Consider the following 16,789-nt stretch of genomic DNA (forward strand, 5'->3'; position numbering starts at 1 on the left):
TAACTATACTGGCGCTCACATGTAAATATACCAGTTAACTATACTGGTGCTTACATGTAAATATACCAGTTAACTACTGGTGCTTACATGTAAATATACCAGTTAACTGTACTTGTGCTTACATGTAAATATACCAGTTAACTGTACTGGTGCTTACATGTAAATATAGCAGTTAACTATACTGGTGCTTACATGTAAATATACCAGTTAACTATACTGGTGCTTACATGTAAATATACCAGTTAACTACTGGTGCTTACATGTAAATATAGCAGTTAACTATACTGGTGCTTACATGTAAATATACCAGTTAAGTATACTGGTGCTTACATGTGAGGGTGAAGAGGTGACACTTGTTAACATTATGTGTGTGTGTGTGTGTGTGTGTGTTGTAGTTTAGTGAACATTTGTTCTAATGTGGTTGTAAACCTAATTCTAATGAAACCTGCACATGCTGCTACTGATATATGTAAAATGTAGATTGGAGAAAAAATTATATTTGCTGCACTCATTGATTGAAATATATTTACAGTTGAATAATAACATAAGTGGTTGTTTTTTCTCATTTAATAAAAATTCATGGGGTACACTTTCGTGAAATATTTGATTCATCACTTCAGGGAACATGTATGTCATCATTCTTTGTTGAACTCAGGTCTCTCTTGTAAATGAGTCCACGAGGCTCAATGGGATTTACCTGTCTAAATAAAGGTTGATTGAATGTAAACTTGATGAAATTGATCACATTTTGTAGTAAACATTTGATGTATTAACATGTTTCAGGTAAGAAATAAACATGTAATGAAACAGATCCTATATTGAAGTAAACATTTTATGTAATTAAACATTTCTAGTAACATACATGATGAACATTGTGTGAGGTAAAACATTTTATAGAAAATTGCTACACAAAATGTTCAAATATAAGTTAACAGCATGATTTACATATTTATGTCTCCCTTGAAGCTGCAGTACAAACGTGCTCTGAGAAATATCTTTAAGAAGCTTCGTGCTTTCTGGAGACGAGCTTCACACAATTCCTGTTCTGGAGACGCACGGACGACAGCCGTGTCTTTCTGGCTCCACACAAGGTCACAGTGGTTTGATGATGTACCTGTGCATAGTATGGATGATGTTTCTTCAGTTCACTGCTTGCCTCCACGGCCTGCTGGATGCTGCATGTCCTATATTTGTAAGGAAACTTTCTCCAGGCAGCAGCGATCACACATCGAGTCCATCAGGAGATGCTCCAAGTTCAGGGATGTTGGTGTTTATTTTGAAACCACATTTAACTTTTAGACTTTTGTACTGCTAGCTGTAATTTTAATGTAGGCCCTTTGAGCATCATCCTCATGATTCACACTCCATTTTCTGTACACTTAGTAGACACAGTGTTGCTCAGCATGACCCACGGTGTTCTGGTGGCTCAGTCTGAGAGTGCAAAACCTGTGAACACACAATTAAAATGGTGAATGAAAAGACAAACATAAATTATATCTATATGTGTATTTTAATACATATATACAAACCGGATTCCAAAAAAGTTGGGACACTAAACAAATTGTGAATAAAAACTGAATGCAATGATGTGGAGATGGCAAATGTCAATATTTTATTCGTAATATAACATAGATGACAGATCAAAAGTTTTATCTGAGTAAATGTAACATTTTAAAGGAAAAATATGTTGATTCATAATTTCACAGTGTCAACAAATCCCAAAAAAGTTGGGACAAGTAGCAATAAGTGGCTGGAAAAAGGAAATTGAGCATATAACGAACAGCTTGAAGACCAATTAACACTAATTAGGTCAATTAACAAAATGATTGGGTATAAAAAGAGCTTCTCAGAGTGTCAGTGTCTCTCAGAAGCCAAGATGGTAAGAGGATCACCAATTCCACCATTGTTGCGCAGAAAGAGTGCAGCAATACCAGAATGGTGTTACCCAGCGTAAAATAGCAAAGACTTAAATTATCATCATCAACTGTGCATAACATCGTCAAAAGATTCAGAGAATCTGGAACAATCACTGTGCGTAAGGGTCAAGGCCGTAAAACTTTACTGGATGCTCGTGATCTCCGGGCCCTTAAACGTCACTACACCTCAAACAGGAATGCCACTGTCAAGGAAATAACAGAATGGGCTCAGGAATACTTCCAGAAAGCATTGTCAGTGAACACAATCCACCGTGCCATCCGCCGTTGCCAGTTGAAACTCTACAGTGCAAAGAGGAAGCCATTTCTAAGCAAGCTCTGGGAAACTGGGCCAGGGGTCATTTAAAATGGAGTGTGGCAAAATGGAAGACTGTTCTGAGGTCAGATGAGTCACGATTTGAAGTTCTTTATGGAACACTGGGACGCCATGTCATCCGGACCAGAGAGGACAAGGATAGCCCAAGTTGTTATCAACGCTCCGTTCAGAAGCCTGCATCACTGATGGTATGGGGTTGCATGAGCACTTGTGGTATGGGCAGCTTGCATGTCTGGAAAGGCACCATTAATGCAGAGAACTATGTTCAGGTTCTAGAACAACATATGCTCCCATCTAGACGTCATCTCTTTCAGGGAAGACCCTGCATTTTTCAACACGATAATGCCAGACCACATTCTGCAGCAATCACAACATCATGGCTACGTAGGAGAAGGATCCGGGTACTGAAATGGCCAGCCTGCAGTCCAGATCTTTCACCTATAGAGAACATTTGGCGCATCATAAAGAGGAAGGTGCAACAAAGAAGGCCCAAGACGATTGAACAGTTATGAATGGGAGAGCATTCCTATTTCTAAACTTGAGAAACTGGTCTCCTCTGTCCCCAGACGTCTGTTGAGTGTTGTAAGAAGAAGGGGGGATGCCACACAGTGGTAAAAATGGACTTGTCCCAACTTTTTTGGGATTTGTTGACGCCATGAAATTTGGAAACAACATATTTTTCCCTTAAAATGATACATTCTCTCAGTTTAAACTTTTGATCTGTGATTTGTGTTCTATTCTGAATAAAATATTAGATGTTGGCACCTCCACATCATTGCATTCAGTTTTTATTCACAATTTGTTTAGTGCCCCAACTTTTTTGGAATCCGGTTTGTAGCTGCTGACGTCGTTGCTTCCCTTAGTTGATGACATGCCTTCGTCAATCAGGAAATTGACCTGTTTCTGCAACCTTTCACACAAAACCCCCAAAAGGCCACATTTCCACGGAGGCAGGAAGTACATTGGCCCAGGCTCAAGTGGATTTGATGGGAAGTGCATCTGATGAGGACAGAGAGGGAAAAACAAGGATGAAAACAATTGACAGCTCTGTCTCTTTATAACAGTTTTATAAACTTTTGTACTTTAGGAAAATGTGCAATAATGAATATTACCTGCTGTGCAAAATCAAAGCTGTAGTGCATCCTGATTTTCTTAGTTGCAGCTGGGGAGGGACCAATAGACAATTGATAGTCCATACAGGTTTTTTTGCAGGCAGCTATCATCTCATTGTACACGGCTCTCTTTTTTTGCACAAGCTGAAGATGATCCTGTTGCTATTTGATTACTTCAGTCTTCTTCTCATCTGGAAGGTTTGCACTTCTTATCAGGTGTTCGTTATTCTGTTGGCATTGCCAGCAAAGATTTTCAGGAACGCGTTCAGCTTGTTCTATCTTCGTTCAAAAACATAAATCCAACAGCACGAGAAGCCTACCTGTTTAAGTAGCCATGTGTTTCTTGCAAATCTGCATATTATTGGCCAAAACCAATAAGAAACGGTGTGAAGACCTCCGAAACCAGCCAAACAAAGTCCGCATGTTAATCAGCTGTGAGTTTCCCCACCCCGATACGTAAATCCCGGCTGGCTCTTTTTTACTCTGAAAACAAGCTGAATTTAAACTTTTCAACTAGTATATTTTGCAAAAAAACAAGTTTCACTATTTTCTCGGAAATTGAAGGTTTTATTGCTTTTTTTCAGTTTGAGCGTGCACAATATGTTCCTGCTTTTCCCGTGGCGTATCACATATTGTATAATGTAATGATTTTTCCATATTTACTCTATTGTATTGAAGTTTGGGGAAAAGTAGAGGTGCACCGATTTTTATCCACCCCAAATTCCTTAATTTTAGGAAATTGGAACTCAGCCGATACTTGCATGAGAAACCGATTTTACATATATTTTTTATTTTTAACAACAATTGTCTGAACTTCATTTATATTTCAGAGCACTACATCATGGCCAGTTAAAACAAGTTTGTATTGTTTCTAGGATATTGTTCAAGGGTATGTTTTTCAAAAAAAAAAAAAGGAAAATTGAAGATGCATTGTGACCTTCTAATACCTGACAGTAGGGCTGAGTACCGAACCGAGGTTCTTTTTTGGCACCGACCGAACTGCACCGGTCGGTGTATGTATTGAAACATCACTCTTCTTTCGGTGTCAAGTTTCGGTATTGGCTGTAACGTGTCACGTGGTTTCAGCATGCAGGCAGGCAAAACGTCAGACATATGACAAACAGACTACACCCAGATTACATCCAGAGCTGTATAGAGCTGCCGTACCTAATCTATGTATAATTATGTCTATGGTGCTGGTGACGCCCACAGACGGGTTCACTTGTGCAGCGCGTGTTGTCGAAGCGCGCTGCTGAAAGTTGCTCCGTGTTTTTCTGCGAGGAGAGAGGAGTTCATTAGCCTCCCCCCTCCTCCTCCTCCTCTCAGCATTAAAGTCAGCCTGTGAGTAGAGCCTGAACGTCCTGATTCATTATCTCCATGACCAGACTCTTCATCAAAGAACTCCGAGGACGTCTCTGAGTTTCAGCAGGTGAGTTATGTTTGTTAGTGTAACTGCAGCTTAACACGTACATCGCGGTGAAATAAACTATGATCCATGTAACGCTAACTTTAACATATTAGTGTGTAAATTTATTTTATCTACATAGCTAGCTAAACTCAGAAGCTAACTAAAGATTGACAGCAACATAAATCTTAGCTTGTAAAAATGTGCTCATCCATTGGATCAGCTGCTTAAACATTTCACTAATGTTGACTGTTTATGTTCATGTTCTCCTCACAGGAGGTTCTGACCCAGATGTGAGGACAAAAGAAAAGCGAGGTGGGCGCCACAGGACAATCCGACTTTGTTGTTAAAAATTTGCTGCTTTTTCTACAGTGGAGCTGCATGTTGGAGGTAAATTAAACTTTAAAGGATTTTGTTGACCAGTTAAACCTTTATCTCTCAGCCTAGATAATGTTTTTTGAGTAATAATAACACAACCATGTTATTGTTGATGTTTTGTTCTAATGTCAATTAGGGAGATGATCAGAGCCCTAAACCCAGAGAACCACAGAAAGATTCAGGCAGAGGTACAGATGTCTGCATCAACCCTAACCTCATTGAATCCAGTGACCTGCTGGTGGGATGTGAGGGACAATATGTCAAACTGACAACCAGGTGTCTGTGTGTGCAACAATCTTCATCTACAGCCTCAGAGTGAACATGTTCTACTGCTGGAGACACCATCAGCCAGGAGCATCTTGTTTGTGTCCAGAGAAAGCAGACATGTTGATGTTTCTGAACAAAAGCTGTTCAGTGAAAAGGTCCTCAATGTGTAGCAGTGAACATTAGACACTGACGTGTCACTGGTTTGTAACTGGTCTTTTGACCTGGAAATTATTTGTTTGTTTTTATGTAAGAAAACTGCTTGGAATAGAAAAATACCAAAGTTAAAAAATAAAATTTACAATTTGTACTGTAATGTGTAACGTAATTTTATTCTTGTTAGAATTAATATTAATTACAAAATTGGTACCGAAAAAAGAACCGTCCAGGAACCAACACCGAAGTGAAGGTACCGACACTGGTACCGATACCGATTTTTTTAGAACGGTACCCAGCCCTACCTGACAGTGTCGCTTTTAAAACAAAATCAGTATCGGCCAAAATTGGAATCGGTAGGTCACTTTTTAGAAATCAATGATCGGCCAGAAAATTGCAATTGGTGCATCCCTAGGGAAAAGCATGCAAAACAATTACAAACCCTGTTTTCATTTTACAAAAAAGAGCTTTTCATTTAGAACTAGTCTGAAGGAACTGCATTGTAATTCAGGGAACAGGATTGTGGAATTGGCTTGATATCACCATAAAAAGCTCTAAAACCATTTATATGTTTAAAAAGATGATTAAGTTAAAGTTGCTAGGAAACTATGATACCATGTGAAGAATGCCTGATGTTGTTTGTTTTCGCTTTGGGGTTCAAGCCTGAGTTGTTGTTTGTAATTATTTATTTATTTTTTAAATAAAGGAACAGATATTCTTCTTCTTTCTGCACCATTTTCATTCAATGTTTTTTTTTTTTCTTTTGGATGAATTTGTTTTGTTTATTTTGTTTCTCTTAAATTAATTAATAAATTTATAAGACATTGACAAAGTTGAGCGTTTTATGTTTATTTGATGGTGATTTCAAAATTTTTTGAAGGCTATATATAAATATAAGGTGAAAATTAATTTGTTTGTACAGTTTTTCTGAGGCTTTTATATTGTTTATATCGATATTGAATTATATCGTTATTGACTGAAATTAAGAAATATATTGTGATAAAAGTTTTGGCCATATCGCCCATCTCTGTATTTTTCTAATTTTAGCGATATTACGCAGGTGGAAGAAGGCAGTTCTAGTAACGTTTTTAATGTGGGAGATAAAAGACATGTCCTGATCAAAAGTAACACCAAGATTTTTAACAGAGCTGGAGGTCAGATTAATGCCATCTAAGGTGAGCGAAACACTGAAAAATTTATTCCTAAGATGCCCAGGTCCAAGAAACAAAACCTTAGTCTCGTCTGTGTTCAAAAACAGAAAATGTATGCCCCTTTTCCCTTAGTAACGGTACGGCCCGACTGGACCCGACTCAGCCCGGTTCCAAGGCTTTCCCATTAGTAATGGTATGTAGAACCTGACCCTATTTTCAGGACACTTGGCTCTGTGGTTCTGACCTGGCCGAGTAGGTACGAAAAAGTGATGTCAGAACATTGTTGGTCACTGATTGGTCAGGGGCGGAGTCACTGGATCTTCCAGAAACTTTTCAAAACAATGATCCGCCATTTGCAACTTCTCAGACCGGAGCAGCGGCTGGACCTATTTGAAAGATTTTAAAAACAATAATGGCAACACCTTGGTCTAACGCTGACATGCTGGCGTTTTTTGTGCTTGGTGGCCGACGACAAAATTCAGAGCAAGCTGGATGGAGCTCTGCTGGTCTCCCCGGTCCTCTCCCCCCGGAGCCTTGGAGCCAGACTGGGCAGGGCGCCGTCTCCCCAGCTCCGAGTTACGCTGGTCTGCCCTGTCTGTCAGTTATATTTGTCTATGAAACCCATTGAATCCAATCAGCTACTTGGACTACAAGCATGTCTTAAAGACATACGAACCTGGATGACCCTAAATTTTCTGCTTTTGAACACAGACAAGACTGAGGTTTTAGTTTCTGGACCTGAGCATCTTAGGAATTAATTTTTCAATCTTTCACCCTCCTTGGATGGCATTAATCTGGCTTCCAGCGCTAATGTTAAATATCTTGTCATAAGGGCTGGATATCGTTCAAAAATTTTCGATAAACAGTTTGGTTTTAATAAAAATAGAAACTGTTAACTTGAAATGAAAATAGCTAAATTTAAGAGGCTTTCATTTTTAAATTCCACATCAGATCTTTGTGAAAGTTGCTCAGTAACGTCTGAAGGTGTGCTACAGTCAGCCTGAAGTGAGACTGTTCTTTAGAGACTTAACAGTTTTGTTTTAGTATTATTGGAAACTTCAGGGAAACCAAATTAACATTCTCACATAAAGAACAAACAAATGACCACACAAAATGGTGTCAAAAGCAAAAACATGGATCCATATTCACAGGCGGACATTAAAACTAATTTTGTATCATAGCAATTATATCATTCACAGCTTTTATTTTGAAAACACCTAGCACACGTTACTACTACCATTTATAGTGTTTGCATGCACAAGAAAACCATCATTTTGGAAGTGTAGGCTGGCTTGACTGCAGTTTTTTACTGTCTGACATTCTCAGGGTAGGGGCAGGAGCTACATGCCAGACCACAACCAACCGCACGTTTTTTTGTTGTTGTTACAGATGAAGTTCGTGTTAATTGTGTGAAGCTGAGAAGAGTTTCTGGGTGAGTGATTCATCAGTTCGCTGGTATCGAGCCACACATCAGGGTTACATAGGTATGTATTTATTTACTGCAGTCTAAAGTGAAGTGTGGAGCTAAGCCGTGTTAGGAACCATTTTGATCTTGCAATCAAGCCGTCTGCAATTTGAACTTGTTGAAAAAATCTTTCTCTTCACAGCTTGTTACGACATCACGTTGCAATGAAATTCATCTAGAAAATGCAGTCCTCTACACCAAAATATCTAGGAATTCAGAAATAGAATCTTTCTGGTATATTAGTTTAAATATTTGTTAACATACAGTATAATCAGAACAGTCACTTCAGTACTGTCCATTTATCAAAATGCTGTAACAACAAACTAAAATACATGTTGTCAAGTTTCATTCAAAAGAATATTGTAAGCGGTTTTACTGTGATATATACAGGTACTGGTCATAAAATTACAAATCACAAAAAGTTGATTTATTTCATTAATTCCATTCAATAAGTGAAACTTGTATATTATATTCATTACACACAGACTGATATATTTCAAATATGTATTTCTTTTAATGTTGATGATTATAAACGACAACTAATGAAAACCCCAAATTCATTATCTCAGACAGTTAATATTGTGAAAAGGTTCAACATTGAAGACACCTAGTGTCACAGTCTAATCAGCTAATTAGCTCAAAACACTTACAAATACCTTTAAATGGTCTCTCAGTCTAGTTCTGTAGGTTACACAATCATGGGGAAGACTGAGGACTTGGCATTTGTCCAAAATACGACCATTGACACCTTGTACAAGGAGGGCAAGGCACAAAAGGTCAATGCTGAAGAGGCTGGCTGCTCACAGAGGTCTGTGCCAAGCACATTAATAGAGAGGCAAAGGGAAGGAAACAATGTGGTAGAAAAACGTGTACAAGCAATAGGGATAATCGCACCCTGGAGAGGCTTGTGAAGCAAAACCCATTCCAAACGGGGGGGGGGGGGGGGGATATTCACAAAGAGTGGACTGCAGTTGGAGTCAGTGCTTCAGGAACCACCACGCTCAGACATATGCAAGACAAGGGTTTCAACTGTCACATTCCTTGTGTCAAGCCAGTTCTGAACAAGAAACAGCGTAAGAAGCGTCTCGCCTGGGACTACTGCTGAGTGGTCCAAAGTTATGTTCGCTGATGAAAGTTAATTTTGCATTTCCTTTAGAAATCAATGTCCCAGAGTCTGGAGGAAGAGAGGAGAGGCACAGAATCCATGTTGCTTGAGGTCGAGTGTCAAGTTTCCACAGTCAGCGATGATTTGGGGGGCGATGTCATCTGCTGGTGTTGGTCCACTGTGTTTTCTGAGGTCCAAGGTCAATGCAGGAAGTTTTAGAGCACTTTATGCTTCCTGCTGCTGACCAATTTTATGGAGATGGAGATTTTGTTTTCTATCAGGACTTTGCACCTACCCACAGTGCCAAAGTTACCAGTATCTGGTTGAAGGACCATACTATCCCTCTCCCACCATTGGAGCCAACTCGCTACCAGGTAGGGATCAGTGGACAGCTCCGCCCTTTTCTTCACCCGAGTGTCCAAGACACGTGGCTGCAGATCAGATGAGACAACGACAAAGTCGATCATCGAACTGCGGCCTAGGGTGTCCTGGTGCCAAGAGCACATATGTACACTTTTAAGCTTGAACATGGTGCTCGTTATGGACAATCCATGACGAGCACAGAAGTCCAACAACAGAACACCACTCTGGTTCAGATCAGGGGGGCCGTTCCTCCCAACCACACCCCTCCAGGTTTCACTGTCATTGCCCACGTGAGCATTGAAGTCTCCCAGCAGAACAAGGGAGTCCCCAGGAGGTGCACTTTCCAGTACCCCCTCCAAGGACTCCAAAAAGGGTGGATAGTCTGATCTGATGTTTGGTGCATAAGCACAAACGACAGTCAGAACCCATCCCCCCTCATGTAGGCAGAGGGAGGCCACCCTCTCATTCACCGGGGTGAACCCCAACACACAGGCACCAAGATGGGGGGCAATAAGTATGCCCACTCCTGCTCGGCGCCTTTCACCAGGGGCAACTACAGAGTGGAGAGTGTCCAACCCCTCTCAAGGAAACTGGTTCCAGAGCCAGAGCCCTGCGTAGAGGTGAGTCCAACTATTTCTAGCCGGAACCTCTTAACCTCACACACCAGCTCAGGCTCTTTCCCCACCACTGAGGTGACACTCCACGTCCCAATAGCCAGCTTCTGTAGCCAAGGATCAGACCGCCAGGGTCCCCGCCCTCAGCCACCACCCATCCCACATTACACCCGACCACTTTGGCCCCTCCCACAGGTGGTGAGCCCATGGGAAGGGGGACCCACGTCTTCTCTTAGGGCTGTGCCCGGCCGAGCTCCATGGGTAAAAGCCCGGCCACCAGGCACTCGCCTGCGTGCCCCACCTGCCCCACCTCCAGGCCTGGCTCCAGAGTGGGGCCCCGGTGACCCACGTCCGGGCGAGGGAACATCAAGTCCATTTTTTTTCTCATCACAGGGGAGTTTGGGCTGTACTTTGTCTGGTTCCTCACTTAGGACCTGTCTGCCTTGGGTGACCCTACTAGGGGCGTGAAGCCTCTGACAACATAGCTCCTAGGATCATTGGGACACTCAAACCCCTCCACCATGGTAAGGTGGCAGCCCAGGGAGGGCTCACTTTCTCTTTTCTCTTTAAAATCTGTTTTAACCATCCAAAATCGTGTTTTTGGATCGTTAAAAGCAGCTAAGTTGAGAAGTTAAGCTACGAGCTAAGCTAACAAGTCAACCTCGGGAAAAAAACTGTTTTGTCAAAGCTCCAGAATTCACGGTTGAAACCCGTGCCTTTGTGTAAAAAGGTGTTTTTCTGTGCAAAAAGAAGCTGATAACTTCTTTACTGACTTTTTATTAAATGCTTTGTGTAACAAATGCTATGCTAAAGAGCTCAAACCACACCGAGCGACTGCCATTTTAAGAACCGAAAACATGAAGGAGAGACAGACCATGTCATGTCAAGAGGGCCTCCCTCAAATTTTTAAAAAAAAGACACGCTGCTCGCTCCCTCACTATCCATCCTTCGGTTCAAACAGTCGTATACTGCCATCCGGTGGTCAGAAACAAGTACTACACACAAAACAAATTACAACATTTCTTCTTAAATTTGTCAATAATTACTAATTATTGTCAAATCTCAAACAATATTATCGTTTATCGCAATAATTTCTGAGACAATTAATCGCCCAGCAAAACTTGTTATCGTGACAGGCCTTATCATAAATATCAGCTAATTTGAATCCTACACTGTATCAAAGCATTAAAAACATGGATTTGGGGATTTGGATGAGCTAAAGTGTTTATATTTGGAACCAGACTGTGTGAAAAATGTAAAATGCATTTAATGACTAAATGTGAAATATAAATGTTGCCTTCTCAATAACAGGTGGTTTGCCTGTATTATTACCAATCGTGTGGTTTTTAATGTTCCAGTATTTTTAGCAACAAGAACATCCCTAACATGTAATTTATAACGGCAACCTTCATAATGCACAAGTTGATTCTCAGTGATAAAACTCTTAAAGGTTGACATTGGAAGGGCGATTTAGCTGTTAGATAACTGTTATTTTCAAAGGGTGATATTTAAAAACAAAACTTTATCATAAATGGTCCTTTGTTCAGAACAGAATAACTTAAAATTAAAATTGTGCCTTGAAAATTTGTTATTTTGTAGTAATATGCTGATATTATCAATGCAGACAGAAGATGGTGATTGTGAGGGTAAAATAATGTGTGTGTGTGTGTGTGTGTGTGTGTGTGTGTGTGTTTTGAAGTAACATTGTCCTTAATGTACATGTGTTTCAGTGGTTCCTGTCTGTTTGGTGCTGATTAAAAGAAGAAGCTCCTTAACATGGAAGGCCTGATGTGGACCAACAGGACCCAGAGCCTCTTATAGAGTGGAAGAGAAGATCCTTGGACCAGTCTGGTGGGAGACCAACTCAATATGGAGGAGACAGATATCAGGTTTTTGGTCACTACAGTTCCTTTAAAGAGTGAGGAGGATTATAAAAAACTTACCAGGAACCCAGATTTAAAGAGTCACAAAGACTGTTCCAGCTCTTCAAAAACTGACATTAATAAGGATGAAGAGGATGATGAAATGACCAATCCTGACTCTCTGCTAAAGAACTCATCAGACTTTGAATCAGAACGTGAAGATGGTATGAAAAACTGGAAGGAGAGCAGGGCTTCTGAATCAGAGGTCAAAACTGTCAACAAATCTTTGAGCTGCTCTGAGTGTGGTAAGAAGTATGTCAGTAATCTGACTCTTCAAAGACACATGACTAGTCATTCAGGAGTGAAATCTTCAAGCTGTCTACTTAATAAGAAATGTATTGGAGAGAAGAAAAATGTAGACTCACGCAGGAAAGTCCAGGCAAGGCCAAAATCAATAAGCTGTGATGACTGTGGTAAAATATTTACTTGCGAATCAAAATTAAACAGACACATGACAGTCCACACTGGCGACAAGCCATTTCCTTGTGAACTTTGTGGACAAAGATTTACTCGAAAGCACACTTTAAATTCACACATGAGAGTCCACACAGGAGACAAACCGTTTCCTTGTGAACTTTGTGGACAAAGATTTAATTGGAAGAAGGCTTTAAGCTCACACATGAGAGTTCACACAGGAGACAAACCGTTTCCTTGTAAACTTTGTGGACAAAGATTTAGTCATAAGACACATTTAAACAGACACATGAGAGTCCACACAGGAGAAAAACCGTATCTTTGTGAACTTTGTGGACAAAACTTTAGTGATAAGACGACTTTAAACATACACATGAGAGTCCACACAGGAGAGAAACCCTTTACTTGTGATTTTTGTGGACATAGATTTAGTCAGAAAACACATTTAAACGCACACATAAGAGTCCATACAGGAGACAAACCCTTTCCTTGTGAACTTTGTGGACAAAGATTTACTGTGAAGACAAATTTACATACACACATGAAAGTCCACACTGGAGACAAACCATTTCCTTGTGATCTTTGTGGAAAAAGATTTAGTCTGAAGACAAGTTTAAACTCACACATTAAAGTCCACACGGGAATGAAAAATTTATTTCTGTAAATATTAAAATAATTATTGTATGTAGTCGTATGGGGTGTAATATGTATAGATCATCAGTTATGAGTTAAGATCATAAAATATGCATGTATTATGTAAATAACCTCGTTTTGGGCATCACCTATGTATAGGAAATTAATCAAGTCTAATGAATCAGTCTCTTTACCCCAAAATAACATGAGTGCTCCTCCCATTTTTAACCTCCTGAGACCCTGCGTCCACATATGGGGACGTTACATTTTGACTTTGCTGTACCTTATACTTCACTTTGTTCAATAGTGTCTTATACTTTGTTAAGCCATGTTAATGTTGTTTTATACTGTAAAATAAGCCCATTGTCCCTATCCCAGGACTTTTTATTTTTATTTTTACAAAAGTATGTCATAACCATGTAACAAAATACAACTTCCTGTTCGAAGAGGAATCTTTATTTATACACAAATCAGGTCCATCTAATCACAAATATCTAGGAGATATGACAAATGCATCGCAAACCAGAGCTCGGATCTCAGGAGGATAAAGATTTCAAATCAATTAACACACAGATAGCTGAATAATAATCACAGAATCAGTTATGATTTTTAAGCATTTATTATAAAAAATAATAATCTGTGATATACAGTATATATATGATCATGTATGCCTGGAAAATGTTACCAAATATAAAATGATGTCTGAATCCAAGTCTAACTGATGATTAAAATTGCTGAAACTTTATAAGGCAGAGTTTAGGACTTGTGGTCTGTAAAATATATTTCTAAGTCGGTGTTTCCCCTAGATAACTTGCCATGGCGGGGCGCTCATCTCTTCCGTTGGACGGACGAACGGAGACTTGTTTAAACCAACAGTTTTGGGGGGGGGGGCACAGAGACAGCCACGCGCTGTTTGCCCTGACAGTTTGAGAGCAGGGTGTGTGAGAGGAGAGAGACAGTGACACATCTCAGCCGCGTGCTGTCTGAACCAACAGTTTTCGAGTGGCGAGGGTGCATTCAGCGTGAGGGTTCAACATGAAGGAAGAAGCTGCCTTTAGCTTTTTAGCTAGTGCACCTGCATTGCGAGCCGCTAGTTTAGCGTTACGTCAGTGCCGATAGGTGGTTGGGGTGGTGTTCGGTAGATGGGGCACTCAGTTTTGTTGGCGGGGCGCCCTGCTTGTATAATGGTAGGGAAAACACTGTAAGTGAATTGTGTTCTAAGATTACTTATGTAACCGCTGTAATCAGGGCTTAATTTGTAAACTTTGCCAGAACGCAAATAGTGGGCAGACCGGCTGGGGGAGGGCTTTCCTGGGGAACACGCATGTTTACAAGACAAGAACCTGACAAGTTGTTTAATGACATAAAATTTATTTTGTTAGCAAATAATAGAGTCCTAACATTTATTAAACATTACTTCTGTATTTACCAAAAAAAACCCAACAACATTGAAATTGTGCTTTGACAAACTCATCGATAAAACTAAAACATTTTGTCAACGCGAAAGAGGTGCAAGTATCACTCTTGCTCTGAGTGTATGCTCTTTGTTGCATGCGCTTTGTGGGTGACAAGCATCCAGAGCATCATAAAAACAGAAGTGGAGATGTCTGAGTTATTTATTTGTCGTCTCAGTAGCAGAGGGGAGCGACACCGTTCAAGCATGGCTCCCAAAATGACATGGTAGTCATATTTGTTCATAACTTTATTAGTAAGCCTGAGAGTTGTCGGATCCAAGCAAACAGTTGCCAGAGCACACCCTGACAAAATGAGAGTTTCCAGATTTTGTTCCAGCAAGATCCGGTTCAAATTAAGCACTAGCTGTAATGTCAGGTCACCAGCAAACAGACGAAAACCTGAATCCTACTAGGACGCAGATCAATCAGCTTTTGAGATAGCGTGCAGGTTGATTGGCCGATATCAGGAGGAGATCTCGGAAGTCAGGACCTCAGATGTCCGAGCCGCTTCGAAGAGACGGATGCTCCTTTCGCTTTACAGCCTCCAAATGGATACCAGACAGAACATGCAGCAAGTCCATTTAAGCAACCTCTGAAGTGGAGATCTCCGAGTTGTCTGAAGGATGAAAGGCAGCATTCTTTTTCTCCATCTGGTTTTGGTTGTTACCTGTGGAATAGGTCAACGTCGTTCACGCTGCAAAGCTGACCGGTACTGACTGGTGGTTATAAATATTATCTTGGTGCTGATGCATAAATCAGGTTTTGATGCTCTAGAACTCATCAGTGGCTGACAAAATGTAACGGTCATCTTAGTTGAAAACTTGCCTGAACTTTAAATAAAAACTAACTTTTAACAGTTAGAAAATCTTTGTGCTCCATTTTCCTTCTCATCTCTCATTTCTCTAGAAACGTAATTTTAGAAGGTACTTCTTCAATCAACTCTGCTCTGAAGTCCTAAACAAAACTTAACTTGCTGCGTTAAAACAGATCTGATTGGTCCACCTATCAAGAGAAAGGCGTGGCCTCCAACTTCTAACCCAATCAGCGGTCATGATTAGACTTTAGGGCGTTTCTGAAACTTAGAGCCTTTGTTTCATATAAAGAGGATGATTAAATAATCTGAAATCCTTATCTGCCTTTAAAAGTTTCATACGACAAAATTGTACAAGTATTATTACTTAAAACATACATTTCTCATGAATATTCAAGCATGGAATGAAACATTAGAAATTACATCTTAAAATTAATATTCAAATAACATTCAATGTTTTGATTGAGAGGGGTGCGGATGACCATAAATGTGTTCCTGGAGAAGGAAGGTCATTAGAACAGACAAAGGCTCCTTATTGCACCATCTTCCTATGGGAACGAGGCTGAGAAAAGTACTTCTTTTTTGATAAGGGAAGATATCAAACATAACGAGTGCGGATGTTTCCAAAACTCCGAGGTCAGTTGAACAAAGCCTCTTTAAAACGATCTCTCAGTTCATACAAAGGCCTTGAGTTCAATATTGGGTTTAACAGTTAACACAGAATATTTGAAAAATGACATTGGTTTCCAACAAAAGGACAAATATTATTTTAACAGATTCAAACAAAGTAATGTATCTTTCTGAGGTCAGATGTACAGAATAACATCTTATTACAAGTCTGTGAGCTGAAACTGAAGAATCTTTTATAAACATGACATTTGTTCAGAACTAAATGGATGACTCTTATTTTAATCGTTTCAAACATACAAATATGAGTGACGTTTGTTTCTGAGGTGAGGTGTCCCTCAACATATAGGCCTTTAGATGCAACTGGTATCACCCAATTCAATTTTGTTTTTATTTTGTAAAAAAAAAAAAATTGTGAATTTTCAACAAGTTCCCAAACTATGAATTGCTCCTATTTTCTCAAGAATTCTTTAAAAATAGTAACCAGTGTTTCCCCTACCATTAGGGGAAACCAGTGTTTCCCCTACCATTTTTCCCCATGTGGCACCCCATCCCATTAATAAAAACAGAGCACTCCACCTACTGAACCGAACTGCGCACACACCCCACACCCTTTGGTACCACTTGCGTAACGCTAAGCTAGCTGCGCGCAATACAGGTGCGTT

General features: G+C 40.0%; 1 protein-coding gene across 1 annotated transcript in view; it reads left to right on the forward strand.

The window, feature by feature from the left end:
* Positions 1 to 13,263, forward strand: part of LOC119426820 (gastrula zinc finger protein XlCGF8.2DB-like) — a 17,600-nt gene extending 4,337 nt beyond the window's left edge. The window contains exons 2-3 of the mRNA XM_037694401.1: positions 8,106 to 8,200; positions 11,994 to 13,263. Coding sequence (XP_037550329.1) covers positions 12,133 to 13,263 — 1,131 coding nt within the window. The 5' untranslated portion in view covers positions 8,106 to 8,200; positions 11,994 to 12,132. The remainder of the gene's footprint in view (positions 1 to 8,105; positions 8,201 to 11,993) is intronic.
* The last annotated feature ends 3,526 nt before the right edge of the window (positions 13,264 to 16,789 follow it).

Source organism: Nematolebias whitei, chromosome 20, assembly GCF_014905685.2.
Source record: "Nematolebias whitei isolate Nwh7 chromosome 20, NemWhi1, whole genome shotgun sequence".
NCBI classification, from domain to species: Eukaryota; Metazoa; Chordata; class Actinopteri; order Cyprinodontiformes; family Rivulidae; genus Nematolebias; species Nematolebias whitei.